This window comes from Bos javanicus, chromosome 6 (assembly GCF_032452875.1).
Source record: "Bos javanicus breed banteng chromosome 6, ARS-OSU_banteng_1.0, whole genome shotgun sequence".
NCBI classification, from domain to species: domain Eukaryota; kingdom Metazoa; phylum Chordata; class Mammalia; order Artiodactyla; family Bovidae; genus Bos; species Bos javanicus.
The window spans coordinates 103,744,496-103,763,004 of NC_083873.1; the positions used below are offsets into that span (position 1 = coordinate 103,744,496).

An 18,509-nucleotide genomic window follows, 5' to 3' on the forward strand; every position below is an offset into this window, starting at 1 on the left:
GTAGCTAGACCTGTGCCCACCCACAGGGAAAGGCCCTGTGTTTGCATGGTGCTTCCATTTACTTTTTGGTAGTTTGGACAGCTCACCTTATTTTCTTTAGAAAATTTCTATCAGATACATACATTGAGGGCTTTTTGTGACTAACTGAACACTCAACGGAAAAAGACATGGTGTTTCTCATAACAAGCACCTAGGGGTGGGCAGTCCGGGGCTGGGACAGTCCACCTCTCTGCCCCACCCTCCTTCATCTCGTCTCTAAGTCAAAGGAAGGCCAGCGGTCCTCCAGTCCTCCTGTAACTGCTTTGGGCAAGAAGAACAGGAAATGCTAAAGAGGAAGATGTTTCTTAGCAACACATGACCTTTGTATTAGTGAACAGAAGCTCCCTGCAGGTATTGCACCTTGTCTCATAGGCTAGAACTCCATCAATGAGGCCACTTCTAGAAACTGGGATACTGAGCATGTTAGTTTTGCAGGCTCTAGCATGCAGGAAAGCAAGAGAGAAGGGAAATTGGGGCATTTTCAAGTGTCACATTTGAAAATCTGACAGTTTTAATTTTTTAAAAATAAAATTGACGTATATTAACTTCCTATGGCTGTTGTAACACAGCACCACAAATCTGTGGCTTCAAACAAATTTAGTACCTTACTGTTCTGGAGGTGAGTCTGGAATGAAAGGAACAGGACTGTTTTCCCTCTGGAGGCTCTGCGGTAGGGGTGAAATCTGTTCCTTGCCTTTTCCAGCTCCTTGAGGGCACTCCCATTCCTTGGCTGATGCCCATATCCTTCTAGCCTCTGCCCAGGACATCACATCTCCTCTGACACTGACCCTCTTCCTTCCCTCTTAAAAGGATCCTTGTGATTACACTGGCCACTCAGATAATTAGAATAAACGTCATGTCCCCAAATCCTTAATTTAATTGCATCTGCAAGGTCCCCTTTGCCCTGTTAGGTAACATATTCACAGGTTCTGGGGATTAGGATGTGGGGGCATTATTCTGCCTACAACACATATTGTTGTTCAGTCGCTCAGTCGTGTCTGACTCTTTGCGACCCCATGGACTGCAGCATACCAGGCTTCCCCATCCTTCACTATCTCTGGAGTTTGCTCAAACTCATGTCCATTGAGTCAGTGATGCCATCCACCGTCTCATGGTCTGTTGCCTCTTCTCCTGCCTTCAATCTGTCCCAACGTCAGGTCTTTTCCAATGAGTCAGTTCACATCAGGTGGCCAATATACGGTTTTAATGATGAAATAGACTTTCACTGAAAAATAGGAGTCCCCTATGTGCAGCCCCTCCCACCCCTACCTCAGTCCACTCCCCTTGAAGTACTACCTTCTGCCATTTACTTCTGTTGTTCTAAAGAACAGGCTCTGGGCGTCATCTCCTGACTTCCTACACTGGGAGAGGAGGGGTCTGCTCTCTTCTCTTCCTCCCATCCTAGCCCACCCGGCCGGCTGTTGTGAAAGGCTGGCAACCAGAATCTTGGTAAAGCATTCAGCACAGGCACTTGGGGATGCTCAGTGAAAGAAATGCCTCATTATCCTTCAAAAGTTAATGAAAAACGCAGACTCTAGACCCAGTTTTACGAAATGCTGCACCTGCTTTTCCTGCTCTAGGAGATCCTGGAAGAGTTTCCACTGCTGGCTCCGGAAGCGGTCCGACTTCTCCAGCTGCCGAGTCGAGTTCTCCTGGGCCTCCTGCCTCAGGTATTCACACTCTGCCTGGGAGAGGTCGGTTACACGGGGGAGCGTCTGCAGGAACAGGATGTCCGCGAACTTCTGGAACGTTTCCATGGTGCTGCAGTACAGCTCCTGAAGCCGAGAGCCACAAGACGGAGTTACAAGTCATGGTCTCACCCTGGGCAGGACCAAGGTCTCCTCACAAGACACAGAGGCAATCCAGCAAAGGGAACTTTGTGTGTCGAATCACACACGTGTGTGCACATGCGCATGCGCACAAATACACACACAGTCGGGAAATACCGGCTGCCTCCCAGCCCTCTCACCCGCACCCAGTCAAGCCCCAGACTTGCCCCGCTGACCCAGTGAGACTTTACTCACTGGCATCTCCTCTAAACCTCCATCCAGATTCTGTTCACAGCCCCTCCCTGGTCTCCCTGCCTCCCTCCATCCTCCACATTTAGGTGAGTTATTTGCAGAAGCACAGCCCTTTCATTTCCGGTTCAAATACCTTGGAGGGCTTCTCTTTCCATTGCAATCAGAATTACCTAGCAGGGCTTCAAGGCAGTCCTGACTCATTACTCACCATTCTGCTCTTTCATCCCACCTTCCCCACTCCATTCTCTCTCTAAAAATGTATCTTTTTAATTGTGAAAAATAAAAGCATATAGATAATAATATATTAAACATTCTGAATCCACCATTCAGTTTTCTTTTTTCCCCCAGATTAAATACACTAAAACTTGCAGGTTAAGTTGGAACCCTTTAAGTTCTCTCCGTAATTCTTTTCCCCTCCCACCTAGCCTCCCCAGAATCAGCCATCCCTATGAATTCAGCATCTCTGTCTCCAATTTAGATGTCTATACTTTCACTATATGTGATGTCCACAAACGTGGCTTTTGGTGTGCCTGTTCATTCACATAAATGACATCTCATTGCATGTTTCATTATACAGATACTTTGCAAGCCTCTACACTTTGCCCCACCTCCAGGCACTTGCACATCTGAAATGGACTCCTCTTCATCCTGCAAAACCCCTATGAAAAAACCCCTTCTCTGTGAAGCCTTGCCTGGGCCACTCAGACTAACAAGGGCATTTCTGACCCTGGGCTCCTGCAGCTTTTTGGTTAGCCCCACCAGGGCATCAAAACTACAATTCATCTGTCATTCCTCCTGGACCACAACTGCCTGAGAGTGGCTGCATCATACTCTGCACCTACGTCTCACATCCTCCCAGACCAACCACCTGACTGCAGTTTCTGAATGCATCACACACCAACAGGAGGCAGAATGCCCATTCCCCCTTCTCCATCTAGGAATTCCCTACATGTGTTCCAAATTCTATTTGAGGTCTCCTCTTCTGCGAGGCCTCCTGACCACAGGGCTTCTTGTGGCCACTAGTTGTTTGATTATCCTTTTCATGGACTAGACCATGAGGTTTCTCAAGAAACCTCTTATTACTTTAGCATCTATAGCACCTAGAAGAGTACCTGGCAAATATCAGGTAATAATATTAAAATTGTTAATAATTATGAGTCCTTACTGTGTGCCAGAGTGTCACAAACACATTTCTTGCATAATATCATCATCCAATAGTCCAATGTAGATGTTCTATTATAATTACCATTGTTTTATAGGCAAGAAAAATAAGACCCAGAGAAGAGTTGTAGAGGGTGGATTCTGACTACTGGACTATTGGACTCATGCTTTTAACTTGTATGGTATGAGGATAATTGTTCTTTCTTTTTTTTTTTTTTGGAAAAAAATTCTTAGCATCTCATCTGGTGTACTTAGCTCATACTTGGTGGGCTCAATGAATATAAGTTAAATTTAACTCCGTGTTAATTAATGACCGTGCGTGCATGCTCAGTCGTGTCTGACTCTTTGTGACCCCATGGACTATAGCCTCCAGGCTTCTCTGTCCATGGGATTATCCAGGCAAGAATACTGGCGTGGGTTGCCATTTCCCCCTCCAGAGGATCTCTCTGACCCAGGGATCGAACCCAAGTCTCCAGCATCCCCTGCATTGGCAGGTGGATTCTTTACCACTGAGACACTTGGGAAGCCCAAACTCAATGACTACCATGCTCTGAAAAGCTCATGGCCAAACTGAACTTTGTTTGGAATAAAGTGCCCATGACAGGGACATAAGGGATCCACATCCTTTTAGAAGACTTAGAGATCCTACTTCTGATAGTGGCCAGGCAGGTAATTTGAACCAGTTTTTCCCACTGAGGATGAATGTTTTTAAAAAGCTGGACAAAATGTTTATTAAACCATCATAAAAGTCCCAAAGAGCTAACAAAGAAGTATAGAGTGTAGGGTCCAAGGTCTGGGAGAAGATGGCATCAGAGAAGCATGCCCAGCCTTTGGGCTGCATTTATATACAGGATGTAGGTCAGTCCACGGAGAAGGCAATGGCACCCCACTCCAGTACTCTTGCCTGGCAAATCCCATGGGTGGAGGAGCCTGGTAGGCTGCAGTCCATGGGGTCACTAAGAGTCAGGCACGACTGAGCGACTTCACTTTCACTTTTCACTTTCATGCATTGGCAAAGGAAATGGCAACCCACTCCAGTATTCTTGCCTGGAGAATCCCAGGCACAGAGGAGCCTAGTGGGCTGCCGTCTATGGGGTTGCACAGAGTCAGACACGACTGAAGCGACTTAGCAGCAGCAGCAGCAGCAGCAGCAGGTCAATCCAAGGGACATGCCTGCACAGCTGATGGACCCTGGACAGCCTCTGGTAGTTGAAGGGACAGAAGGTGGAGCTCATGGCTCACCATGAATTGGGGTCTGGGTAAGCCATTCCACACCAAGGATTGGGAACCCAAAAGCTGCAATACAGAAACATGAGTGAAATGGAAGGAAATCAGATCTGACAGGTTTAAACACACAGCAACCTGGAATCCGTTCATGCGGGTGTCCCAGTTTATTTCAAGTTTAGGCCTTGAATTAAGGGGATTCTAGATCATTCGAGACCCAGTCATCTGGCAGAAGCAAAGGAAAAAATCTTTGGAGAAGGAGAACATCACTGTATGCCTGAAAATATTTTTGTAAATAATGTACAAATCTGAGATAAGGCATAAAGTGAAAAATACATGAGTATTTAGCCTTCATCTTCTTTTAGCCTTCATCTTCTCTTCACAAGGAGACGAGAATACAAGCAGAGTACATGAGGAGACAAGACCATGACCAAAGAGCTACACGAACAACACACATGCAAACCCACAGGCTGTCTGGGGAGCACAGTACACAGACTTTAGGGCTGATGCTTACTATGCTTCTGATTTTAAAAGCCACTCTTAAACCTTAAAGCAAAGACCTGGAGATTACAAAAAGTAATGCTATTTAGTTTTTTTTTTTTTTAATTAGAACTTCTAGAATTGAAGAACACTGTCCAATAATAGGAACCCAAAGCAAAGGTTTCACTGCAGTTTAGATGCAGTTGAAGAGAGAATACGTACAGGAAGACAGATGAGGAGAAAATCTAGGACAAAGTAAAGAGAGGCTAAAGGATGGAAAATATGGAGGGGAAGATGAAGGATAAAAGATACAGTAACAAAGTTCCACATGTTTAACTGGAGTCTCTGAAGGAAGGAAGGGAGAGTTCAGACAGAAGTCATATTTGAAGTGATGGTGGGTGAGAAATCTCTCAAAACTGATGAAACAAATTTACAGATGAGGAAACTGAGGCTTCATCTGTACATGTGAAAGGGAGGTTAAATAAATTGTGTTAGTTCACCCACAGGACCCTGGTAAGGCTTCACCACACATGATCTAACCATGATGCTCTTAGATGAATTTTTCTAACAATGAATGAATGGGACTATAACTAGCACCTAATAAACACAGGGTCACTGTTTGCTACATTAATAGTAGATAAAACAGTCTTTAGGGAAAAAAAGCTCTTCTAGAGAGAAAGGGGACCAGTTCATAATATCAAAAGGTTTAATTTGCCAGAAAGATGCAAAGTTTCTAAATTTATATGCACTTAACAAAAAAAATGAAGGTGTCAATCACTCAGCTTTGTCTGACTCTTTGTGACTCCAAGGACTATAGCCCACCGGGCTCCTCTGTCCATGGAATTCTCCGGCAAGAATACTGGAGTGGGTTGCCATTCCCTTCTCCAGGGGAATCTTCCCAACCCAGGGATTAAACCCGGGTCTCCCACACTGCAGGCAGATTCTTTACTGTCTGAACCACAAGGCATTATCCAAATCAATACAATTTGACACATTAATAAAATAAAGCAGAAAAGTATAATGTTAATTATGGGAATAAATGAAGAAAAAACTATTTCACAAATTGTAATTTCCATGCAGAAGAAACACTAACAAAATAGGAAATGGAAGGAAGCTTCCTTAATCTGAAAAAATCTATAGCAAACATTTCACCTGAGGGTAGAAACTATAAAACAATATTAAGAAAAATTAATAAGACAAATAAATACAGGGATACACCATGTTTGTAGACTGGAAGATTTGATACAGTAAAGACATTCATCCTCACCAACTTGATCTATAAATTCAAAATGCTAATCAAATTGGGGGCTATATCAGTAACTTTGTAGACTACAGATTGAAGCTGCACATAACTCTTGAATCCAACAATTCTGCTCCTAGGTATCTGCCCAGAAGAAATAGGCACATGCGTGTATCAAACAGCATCCACAAGAAAGTTCTTGTCAGCAGAATGTGTAACAGTCTAAAATAAGAAGCTACACAAATGTCCGTCAACAGTAGGATGGATAAATGGTGGTGTATTTATACAGTGAAATAAGAATGAATACTGCTGCACACGACAATACAGAGAAATCTCACAAGGCACAAAGCTTGTCTCACAATACAAAGTGGAGCGACGCAAATCTAACATGCTATACAATCCCATTCCCATAAAAGCAAAGACCTAATTTCCATGTAAGGCAGGGTCTGGCTCCTGTGAGCAGGGAGGAGACTGGGACAGGCAGGAGGTATGAGGGGGTTCAGGGATCCTGGCCAAGATCTCTTTCTCAATCTGGACAGAGGTTACATAGATGTGTTTTCACTCATCATTCGCTAACCTGTAAGTTTATGTGTTATCCATTTATTTGTATCTGTTACAGTTCACAATAAAAATGGTTTAATAATATGGGAGTGACTTACATTTTCTTCCAGCCCCTGGAAATCCCAATTTCCTGCCAGGCAGGAGACAGATTTTAAACATCTGATTCTCCTACCTTGGAATCTATCATCCCACAGCAGTGGCTGTGGACATTAAGACATACCTTTTTCTTTTTGGCGTGTGATTGTCAAACTACAAAAATATGCTGTTTGTAAATTCAAGAACTAAAATCATTGCAGATGGTGACTGCAGCCCTGAAATTAAAAGACACTTGCTCCTTGGAAGAAAAGCTATGACCAACCTAGACAGCATATTAAAAAGCAGAGATATTACTTTGCCAAGAAAGGTCCGTCTAGTCAAAGCTATGGTTTTTCCAGTAGTCGTGTATGGATGTGAGAGCTGGACTATAAAGAAAGCTGAGTGCCGAAGAATTGATGCTTTTAAACTGTGATGTTGGGGAAGACTCTTGAGAGTCCCTTAGACTGCAAGGAGATCTAACCAGTCCATCCTAAAGGAAATCAGTCCTGAATATTCATTGGAAAGACTGATGTTGAAGCTGAAACTCCAATAGTTTGGCCACCTGATGCGAAGAACTGACTCATTGGAAAAGACCCTGTTGCTGGGAAAGACTGAAGGTGGGAGAAGGGGATGACAGAGGATGAGATGGCTGGATGGCATCACCGACGTGATGGACATGAGTTTGAGTAAGCTCTGGGAGTTGGTGATGGACAGGGAAGCCTGACCTGCTGCAGTCCATGGGGTCGCAAAGAATAGGATGCGACTGAGTGACTGAACTGAACTGAAATTCAAGAAAGGTGAACTTTGTAAAAGCTACATGGTTCACTAGTCGAGGCTCTTTCTAATTAAAAAAAAAAAACCCAAAACATGCTAGATCCTGTCTGCTCCCTCGACAGAGACACATCGGCATCATTGTCACATGCTCTGCAGGTCACAAAACACAGCACTTCCACTTTACACTGAGATGTTACGTTTGGGAGATGCTGATTCATTCTGTGGCTGAAACAGAACTGGAATTAATCTGTTCTCTCTTAGCATGTGTGAGGGGTCGGATGCAGTGTGGACCGGGGGGGAACCTTGGTGCCTCAGCCTTTTGCACTTTTCTTCAAACACAAGCAGAGGGAACCCAAGCTAGGGTGGCAGTTCCCTTGGACTCCCCTGTCACTTGGCTTCCCCTTCTGCTCCCTGACCCAGAGGAGCAGTGCCCTTCCCTGACTTTTTTCAGAGAAAGTTCTGGAGGGGCAAGGATGCATATTCTGGAGATCATGGAAGGGAGTCTCAATTTTCTGATCTGCAAAAGGGATACGATGCAAAGTCCATCCGTGAAGACAGCACCTGCCTTGAGGACTGATGATCAGGATTACAGACTTCCTAGATGGTACGGTGGTAAAGAATTTGCTTGGCAATGCAGGAGATGCAGGAGACTTCAGTTCGATCCCTGGGTTGGGAAGCTCCCCTGGAGGAGGGCATGGCGACCCACTCTAGTATTCTTGCCTGAAAAAATTCCATGGACAGGGGAGCCTGGCAGGCTTGTCCACAGGGTCACAAAGAGTCAGACACGACAGAGCAACTGAACGCATACGCAAACAGCACAGGGCAAGCACTTCATAAATGCTGGCTGTTATCATTGCAGAGAGGCTAGGAAAGTTAGTGTGGCTCTCAAATAGGCTGCCTATGGCTATTTTCCTTCCAGGAACTGAACATTTTGGAGAAAAGGCAGTTTGGTTCCATTTGTCTGCAGGGTAGGGAGAAGGGAGGTAAGGAAGGGCACCCTTCCCAGCAGAGGCAGGAGAAAGCCTGGTGGAGCAGTGTGGGGTGAGCTATGGATTTGGGGAAGCAGAGGAGCAGTAGGGGGTCACCCCAACAGGGTGGGGCATGGAGGGTGGGTGGACTGGGGCAGAAAGGGGCTCAGTGCCTCACGAAGGAGGAGTCAAGGCCCGGCAGTCTGGACCAGCAAGTCATGAATGTGACCAGCTCTGAAGATGTCCTGATCATGGTGGGTGGTGACTGAGTGAATAAAACATCCTTCCAGGATCCCACAGGCATGGCCCGGCTCTCTGCTGAGTTTTGGTTCATCACAGGAACCGGAAATGTCCCCCGGCAGGGACGGTACCCTGCGTGTTCTAAGACACAGTTACCTGCTTCAGAGTAGGGTGTGCCCAGGATCCTGGGACAGAACAGTGCAAGGTCACAGGTCAAGACACAGGTCAAGTTGGGTCTCTTAAAAATGGGAAGTAGGTGGGACCAAGGGTCAGGAGCCTGGGCACCACTTGCATTGGGTCACTCACCAACAATGTGACTGGGGGTGACTCTCTTCCTCTCTGGGTCTTCACCCTATCTGTGCCTGGAAGACAGGAGATGCCGGAGACACATGTGTGGAGGGGCACACGGGGTCCAGATCTTTCTCTCTCCCAGAGCCATGCCCTTTGCCACATAGCCTTGACAGGTTTTCCCCAGAAGAGTGGGAAGTACCTCCCCAACCCTTTAACTTTGGGTCCGTCACATGACCTGCGTTGGCCAACAGAATGAGGTGGAAGCCAAGTAGGCTAGTTTGGAGGCTAGTCCTCCGCCATTGCTAGAACATCTTCAGGCTGGCCACTGGTCCCAGGAGGAGAGGAGAGACAGGAAAGCATGGTCAAGTTGTGTCAGTCATTCCTAGACCAGCCAACTATTGGCAGACACACAGACACACATCACTGTCATTTTTGGCCACTGGATTTTGGGGTGTCTCATGCACAGCATTACTGTAGACATAACTGTGTGATTCCACACCAGATGGAAGGGTCCCTAAAGGTGAAAGCTCTGGTGTAAAGGTGTCTTATCCTCACAGCACGCATGGGTTCATCCTGCAAACATCTCTTGAGTATCTATTGTGGGCCACGGCCACTCAGTGAATGAGGCTGATGTGGACCCTGACTTTAGGGAGCACAGCCCAGGATGGGGGCAGGCATCACAAAGGAACTCATGGTACAGTATGCAAAGTGTGATGGAGGAGAGGCTGGGAGCCCTAGGGACAGACCAGGGGATCTAATTGATCGGGAAGGGCTCCCCAAGGAAGTGATGTGTAAACTGAGACAAGAATGAGAAAAAGCCAAACTGAGGGGCTGGAGGAAACAGTATTTAAGCAGCAGAAGAGCATGTGCCAAGGCACTGTGGCAGGAAGGAGACGCTCACCTTCGGGGAGCTGAGGGATGTCTGAGGTTGGCTGAAGGGCAGAGAGCAAAGGACATGACTCCAGACAGGTGGTGAGTGGGACTTGTCACGTAGGCCTTGTGGGCTAGGTCAGGGGGTCTTATGGCCCAAGCAGGGTGGGCCTCATGGACCAGACAAGGTTGGCTTTTGGGTATTGTGTCACATGGGTCTTATGAGTCAGGCCATGTGAGCACTTCATGGACCAGGCTGGGTGGTCATCACGGCCAGGTTAAGGATGCTGGATTTCATCCTGAGAGCTATGGGTAGCTTTCCAGGGTATTAAGTGGGTTCTTTCATATGGTCAACCTACAAAGAAGGTAGCTAAGACTTCCTAGATCAGAGAGGTGAAGTGATATCACTTCACCAGTGACCAGGCCTCACAGCGGGTACACGGCTGGGTCAGGCCCACAGCCTGACCTGGGTGACTCTTATCTTACCTGCGCTTCTGTACTTCTTTGCAGGGAAATGAGCTAACTGTGAGAATTACTAAAAGGAGAGCACAGGTATAACTGAGTACTACGTGGTAACCTGAGGGCACGGGCACGTTTTACTATATTTACTGGAAATAAAGAAAACGTAATTACTTATCATTGTTGCTGTTGACAACTGTTGATCAGTTGTGTCCGACTCTCTGCGACCCCATGAAAGGTAGCCTGCCAGGCTTCTCTGTCCATGGAATTTTCCAGGCAAGAATACTGGACTGGGTTGCCGTTTCCTCCTCCAGGGCATCTTCCTGAACCAGGGATCAAATCTGCATCTCCTGTATTGGCAGGAGGATTCTTTACCACCAAGCCACCTAGGAAGCCCACTTACTCTATTAGCCTTATTGAAACAAAAAGTCACATTCCTGTAGTTTGCTACCGTAAGGCAGATGTGAAAGCGCCAGTCTATTTTTTCTCAGACTCATACTTAGCAACGAGGTATCACACTTTAACCTTGATAAACAAACATGGAATGGACTCGCCCTCTATAGCACCCAGTGAAATCTTCTCTCCAGGGACAGACAGCACCTATATGGGGCCTACACTTCTGTCAACTTTCTTCTCAAGATCTACTTCCAATAGAACACTGCCCCCAAGTCATTGTTTTGGTATTTCTCCCAAACCTAATTTCTTGTACTCTTTGAAAACTTGTTTCCCATCTCTGGTAGACAAAATAATGGCTCCCCAGGATGCCCATGTTCTAATCCCTGGAAACTTTTGAAGGGTCCACTTTACACAGTCCAAGATTTCACAGGTGTGATTAAAGGATTGAAAGGACCCTGAGATGAGATTATCTCGGATTATCTAGGTGAGTCCCACATAGATAATTCCAAGGGTCCTTGTAAATGAAAGAGAAAGAGGCAGGCAGTCAGAGTGACAGGAGATGTAGGGTGGACACAGATGCAGGAGAAGCCCACCTGTGGCTTGGAGATGGAGCGAGGGACCACGAGCCAAAGAATGCAGGTGCCTCCAGCAGCTGCAAAAGGCAAGGACACAGATTCTCCCCTGGAGTCTGCAGGAGGAACACAACCCTGCTGACACCTTCATTTCAGCCCAGTGAGACCCTTCCTGACCTCCAGAAACATAAGGTGATCACTTCTGTGGTTTTAAGCCACTACGTTTGTGGTAGTTTATTCTGGCAGCAAGAACACACCATCTTCAGGGTGCCACTGATTACATGACACAGCCACTGATTCATTGATTCACTCATTCCATTACTCATCAATGTTGACTGATTGCCTGCACTGTGTCATCCCCAGCTGGATTCTGCAGAACATGCCACAGCAAGCTAGAGGAACGTGGCTTTTGGTTCTATTTTAACAAGACTAGTAGAGTAACTGGACTTCCCAGGTGGCTCAGTGGTAAAGAATCCACCTGCCAAGGCAGGAGATGCAGGAGACTCCCAGCAAGGACTGCCTGCCCCTTCCCTTACCTTGTCAACTGAATTGCTTCTCCCCACCTGAACATTAGGGCCCTAGGCCTGTATCCCAGACTCCCCAGCTGTGTGATCTTGAACAAAATTTCAGTGCTGTGCAGGAAAGAGCTGACCTGGCTAATAGAGAGGCCTGGCCTTAGTCCTTGCTTCCTAGGAAGTGACCTCTAAGTTCTTCAAATGTCTTGCTTGATAAGAGGGTCTCTGTTTACCTGGGGACCTTGGGCAGCTTTAGACAATCTATGACCATGATGTGATTTAGGTTGGGGCTTTTGGGCCATGTGGCATCAGCTCCACCTGCAGAGGGTCTGGGGGTTAAGGTGAGCCATACCGGTGGTCAACCACATCTACGTGACTGAGCCCCAGTAAGAACTAGGGATGCTAAGGCTTGGGTGAGCTTCCTTGGTTGGCAATGCTCAGTATGTAGTGTCAGACACAGTTCTGGGAAGAAGTTAGTGCTGTCCACGACTTCACTGGGACAGGACAACTGGGAGCTTCCTGTTTGTAACTCTAGACTCTGCCCACATGCCTCTTCTCTTGGCTGACTTTGATCTGTAGCCTAAACTGTAACCATGAGAACAACTTTTAGTGAGTCCTTCCAGAGCAGGAGTCCCAGCCTTTGGGATCTAATACCTGATGATCTGAGGTGGGGCTGATGTAATACAAAAATAAAATATACAATAAATGTAATGTGCTTGGATCATCCCCAAACCACTCCCCTCCATCCCCCTCTGGAAAAATGTCTTCCACAAAACTGGTCCCTGGTGCCAGAAACGTTGGGCACTGATGTTCTATAGCTGTTTAGAGTCCCTTGGACATCAAGGAGATCAAACCCGTCAATCCTAAAGGAAATCAACCCTGAATATTCATTAGAAGGACTGATGCTGAAGCTGAAGCTCCAATACTTTGGCCACCTGATGCAAAGACTTGACTTATCGGAAAAGACCCTGATGCTGGGAAAGATTGAAGGTAGGAGGAGAAAGGGGCGACAGAGGATGAGATGGTTGAATGGCATCACTGACTCAATGGACATGAGTTTGAGAAAACTCTGGGACATACTGAAGGATGGGGAAGCCTGGAGTGCTGCAGTTCACGGGGTTGCAAAGAGTCAGACATGATTGAGCAGTTGAACAACAACAAAAAAAACAAGTACTGTTCTATAGAACTGAAGAACTTGAGGGTGGTCTTGGGGACCTCTGGGTTTGCATTTGATATCAGAAGTGAAGGTGATCTTGGGGACTGAAGGAAAGTTGCATGGCTCAAGGTAACCTGAATTAAAACTCCCCTCCAGGTCCTCCCCACCACTCTAGGCAAAACAAAGAACTCTCTCACTCGAATAAAAAATAGACATTAGGTTGATTTCGCCCAGCTCCAAGCCGGCCCAGCCTCTGGCCAATCTCCAGAACTCCTTGCCCCAGCCGTTTAAGAGATAACTACTCCCAGAAACCTTGGAGAAGAACAAGCCCCTTTAAGACAGTAGCTTTCTACATACATATATACTTATTCTTTTCTTAGATAAGTGCAGCAGCTCGATAATCTGACTACTGCCCCTTCTCACCTCATTAAAGGTGATCTGTTCCTGTAAAGTGCTGGTCTCATCCTTTTTCTGAACCTCGCCTACTCTAACTCCGTACCTTACAGGGACTACTCCCAAACACGTCACGAGTGCCTGCCATTATTATTTCTGCTTTCTTCAAAGACAGAGTTTCACTTTTTCTCCTCTCTTCTTTGCCCTAACTTCCTGTGAAAATCTGAAGCTGTGGGAGCTGACCTTGGCAGGGCTGTTATCCTACATACCCAGGAGCTCTTCAGGAGACAGCGTGGGGAGGACAGTCAGAAATAAATAAACAAATCAGCAGGTCTCTGGGGCACCCTGCGAAGTGACAGTGGCAAACTCAGTGCCTGTCATTATCAGGAAGACGTGTAATTTACAGGCATCCATCTCAGTCAAACTGAAAATTTACTGTTTGTTTAAGAGGCCAAGAGACAGTGGGAAGTTAGAAAAATGCACTTTTCTCTGCAGCCTGAGCACTGTTAGGTGGTGATCAAATTCATCTCGCAGTCACCGTGCCTACACTATCTTGATCAGTGTCCAAAGAAAGGGGGGATTATGTCTCCGTGTGACCAGGTCTGGGAAAGAGCCAGCAGACTGCAAGGCAAGTTACCTCGTGAGTGTGACCGGTGCTGACACACCCTTCCAGATGGTGAGTGATAATAACCAGGCTCATGATGACAGATTTCTAAGTGCTCACTGTATGCCACACACATTTCTTTCTATATGCTTTGCACATGTGAACTTTTTCAAACTTCTGAATAGCCATAGGAATAAAATTTATTATCCCCACTTGAAGAGGAGACCCAGATGTTGACCATCAAAATAGACCCCCATCCCATGCCTTCTCACCACCTCCATCAGCATCATCTAAGCCCAGACCCCCAGCATCTCTTATCCGGAGCCCTGCAGAGCCTCCCCAGGGATCCCTGCTTCCACTTTTGCCCCCTACAGTCCGTCCTCTAGACAGAAACCAAAGGATCCTTGGGAAACACAAGGCAAGTCACTTCTCTACTCAAAACAGGTTTGAAACTTCCCTTCTTACTCTGAAGTCAATGCAGGGACTTTCCTGGTGGTGCAGTAGCTAAGACACTGAGCTTCCAATGCAGGGGGCGTGGGTTTGATCCCTGGTCAGAGAACTAGATCCTGCATGCCGCAACTCATGATCCATGATGCCACAAGAAAGATCAAAGATCCCGCATGCTATAACTGGTACAGTCAAATAGATAAATAAATAAATAAATAATATATAAATAAATAAATATATATATACGTAAAAAAAAAATATATATATGTAAAAGAAGGCAATGCAAATGTTTTCGGATAGACTGCAAGGCCCTCTGAGACGAGGCTCTGACCTCAGCCCATCCCTGTTTCCCCCTCCCCCATGGCTGCCACACTGGCCTCCCTGCTGGAACCCCACACGTGCCCCTCAAACTTCACAAAAATGAAGTTGAAATTTTCTTTGGTTCACTGTTGAGGCCCCAGTGCTTAGACTGTGGGTTGCACAAAGCAGTGCCTAATCATATTCACTGAACAAATGAACTAACAAGCTCTCAAGCTTACAGCTGGTTGGTGAGGAAGCCACACTCTCACCAGGCCCTGGATCCAGAGTCGGGCTCACCACCCCTGGGCTCAGGGCCTCCTGCTCAACATGCTCAGGGACTGAGCAGAAGGGGAGGTGTTAACTGAGCACCAGCCACGTGCAGGCTGTCCCCTGCCCCCTGCCCCCTGTCCCCGTGCCCTCTGCCCCCTGTCCCCTGCCCCCGTGCACTCTGTGCTGCCACAAAGGCCAACAGGCCTTCTGTCTCCATCTCCCAGATAAGGAAAAGGGCTCTGAGAGGTTAAGCTCTCCTTGCTCAACGTCGCCCACCCAGGAACGTCCTCGCCAGCATTCCAGTCTTCCAATTGGCTTCTTTCCACTACACCAGAGGATTTCAACCTCGTTCTTTCGGAAATACCCAGTAAAGCAGTTCCCAATACCCAAGGCAATGAGCTCCACATTTAAGGGATGTAAACTTAACCAAAGTTGCCTGGAACCAGGGGACTTCCCAGATGGTGTAGCGATAAAGAACCTGCCTGCCAATGCAGGAGATATAAGAGATGCAGGCCCTACCCCTGAGTCAGGAAGATTCCCTGGAGGAGGGCATGGCAACCCACTCCAGTATTCTTGCCTGGAGAATTCCACGGACAGAGGAGCCTGGCGGGCTACAGTCCATGGGGCCATAAAGAGTCAGACATGACTGAAGTGACTCAGCACACACGCACATATGGAAACAGAGGGCTCTATGTGAAATGACTGAGTGCCGAAGAAGTGATGCTTTTGAACTGTGGTGTTGGAGAAGATTCTTGAGAGTCCCTTGGACTGCAAGGAGATCCAACCAGTCCATCCTAAAGGAGATCAGTCCTGGGTGCTTACTGGAAGGAGTGATGTTGAAGCTGAAGCTCCAACACATTGGCCACCTGATTCCAAGAGCTGACTCATTTGAAAAGACTCTGTTGCTGGGAAAGATTGAAGGTGGGAGGAGAAGGGGACAACAGAGGATGAGATGGTTGGATGACATCACCGACTCGATGCACATGAGTTCAAGTAAACTCCAGGAGTTGGTGATGGACAGGGAGGCCTGACGTGCTGCAGTCCAAAGGGATGCAAAGACTAGGACACGACTGAGTGACTGAACTGAACTGATGTGAAATGACAACATGAATAATAGGAAACATCTCTTCACTGACTCTGGGGGAGAAGCTGGCACAGGCTTCTGGCCATTTCAGGCCTTTCAAAAGCACCTGCACAGAACTGCCAACACCCCTTCACCTTGCCCCCAACCTCTCCTAACACAAGGCATTTCTAAGTGCCTCCTCCCGAGACACAACTCCAGCAGGGACTGCCCCTTGCTCACACCTGCTGGCCTCTCCTCATGTTAGAAACAAGGGTGTCTTTACCTCCTTGACCAGACTGTAACGGGCCAGCAGCTAGACCAGCCATGGTAAAGCCAAATGTGCAGCATTCTAAGGATATTGCTGGAGGGATGAGGCTGTGGTCACATCAGCATCATCAACGGATCTTTATTAATAGACAATGCTGTACTTGTGGCCACGCACTGAGACTGGCCAGGCACTGGTATGTGTATTTCCTCCTCACAGCAGTGACCGGGTGCTTTCTCCTGGCTTCGCGGAGGAGGAAAGTGACACTGAGTCGACCAAGACTTTGGATTCTAATCCCAGCTCAAGGGAGGGAGTGACAGCCTGCTGGACACTAACTCCTGCTGGACGAGAGCGCAGATGGGCACAGGGGTCCTGGACATCATCAGAGTCATAGCCCATCGGACTCTCACCCCTTCCCCACCAAAGCTGTGGTCCTCAAACTCTGCTGTGCATCTGGATGTTATTAACATGCAGGAAACTGAGACAAAAGTGAGATAACCTGCTTCCAATTGCATAGCTGGTCAGTGGCTGGAATGGGACTGGCCCGTAGGCCAGTCTGGGTTCAGAAACTTGCCTTCACTGCTGTAGTCACAGCCCATGCTCACCAGCATGGGTCATGGTAAGCACAAGAGCACTGAAGTTGGAAAGACTTACTTTAAGTCCCATCTCACTCTAGCAGGCTGGCTATGGGACCTGAGAGAGATGGTTGAGCCAGCTTAGAGAGGTTTTGTAACCAACTCACAGTCAAGCAGTATGTGAGGGGGACCCAGAGGGGGACTAGAATGCAGTATCCTCACTCCCAGCCCAGGGACTTAAGTCCTGACTCCCTTGGGGATGGTGGTGTTCCTTTCTCGCCTGGGAATCTTGGGCTTTGACAAATTGAATCCCACCTGGCTGTTTTCTCAAGAAGACCCTTCCTGGCGCCTCATCTGTAAAGGAAGGAAAATGCAGTTTCTGCCTCACAAGAGTCTCATGAGGATGAAATGATGAAAAACTCAGAAAGCACTTACGACAGGGGCTGGCCCTGAGCAAAACTGGCTCTGCCATCAGGGTCCTGGGGTTGCTGATACAAAGCACCCAGACAACAGAAGTCTATTGTCTCACAGATACAGAGGCCAGAAGTCAGAAATCAAGGTGTCAGCTTCTTCCGGAGGCTCTAGGGGGATCCCACCTGTCCCTTCCAACTTCTGGAGGCGCCAGGTGTTCCTTGGCTTGTGGTCGCATCACCCCAGTCTCGGCCTGTGTCTTCTCACGGCCGCCTTCCTATGTGTCTGTGTCCTCACGATGACCATCTCGTAAGGACACCAGTCATCAGATTTAAGGCCCATGCTAACCGAGAATGATCTCTTCTCCACTGATCACATCTGCAAAGCCCCCCTGCTTCCACATTAGCTCACATTCTGAGGTTCCCGATGGACATGAAATTTGAGGTTCACTATTATGGATGGAATTACATCCCTCCAAAATTCATATACTAAAGCCCTAACCCCCATTCTGACTATATTTGGAGATACGGCCTTGGAGGAGATAGTGAAAGTAAAGTGAGGTCATAGGGTGCAGTCTGAATCTGATGGGACTGGTGTCCTTGTAAGAGAAGGAGACACCTGAGGTTTCTCTGCCAGTGAGGGCACAGTGGGAAGGTGGCCGTCTCCAAGCCAGGAAGAGAGGGCTCACTGGAATTCAACCCTGATGACTCCTTGATCTTGGACTTCTAGCCTCTAGAACAACGAGAAAATAAATGTCGGGTATTTAAGGGCCAGGCTGGGGCACTTTGCTGTAGCAGCCTCTGCAAACTCATACAGATGCCACTGAACCCCACACAGCTGCCATCATGACGGAGGCTGTGCTGTCTCCCCTTCCTCGTGTTCTGACTGGGCTGCCTGCTGACTCCTGGTCCACTTGGAGCCTGTCTCCCACTTCAAAGCCTGTCTCAGGCATCACCTGTGGATGGCCATCTTTGAACTCACCTTCATCCCCCCATCCCCGGCGTCTCTCACCCCTCCTCTCTGCATCCATTAGCAGGGATGTTGTAAGGGCAGTGAACTTGGATTGGGCATGTCCCGGGTGCCAACTACTGTCTGGTCTCATGCACATTCAGTGCTCACAACAGCATGGTGAAGAAGGG

General features: G+C 47.5%; 1 protein-coding gene across 6 annotated transcripts in view; it reads right to left on the reverse strand.

Moving 5' to 3' along the window:
• EVC (EvC ciliary complex subunit 1) overlaps positions 1-18,509 on the reverse strand; it is a 99,569-nt gene that overhangs the window by 36,383 nt on the left and 44,677 nt on the right. For 4 of the 6 annotated variants that reach the window (XM_061420786.1, XM_061420784.1, XM_061420783.1 and 1 more), the window contains exon 12: positions 1,602-1,814. In XM_061420786.1, coding sequence (XP_061276770.1) covers positions 1,602-1,814 — 213 coding nt within the window. Of the gene's footprint in view, positions 1-1,601; positions 1,815-9,088; positions 9,146-9,267; positions 10,754-18,509 lie in introns of those variants that run through there. The other 2 variants (XR_009737113.1, XM_061420787.1) reach the window with 2 other exon arrangements.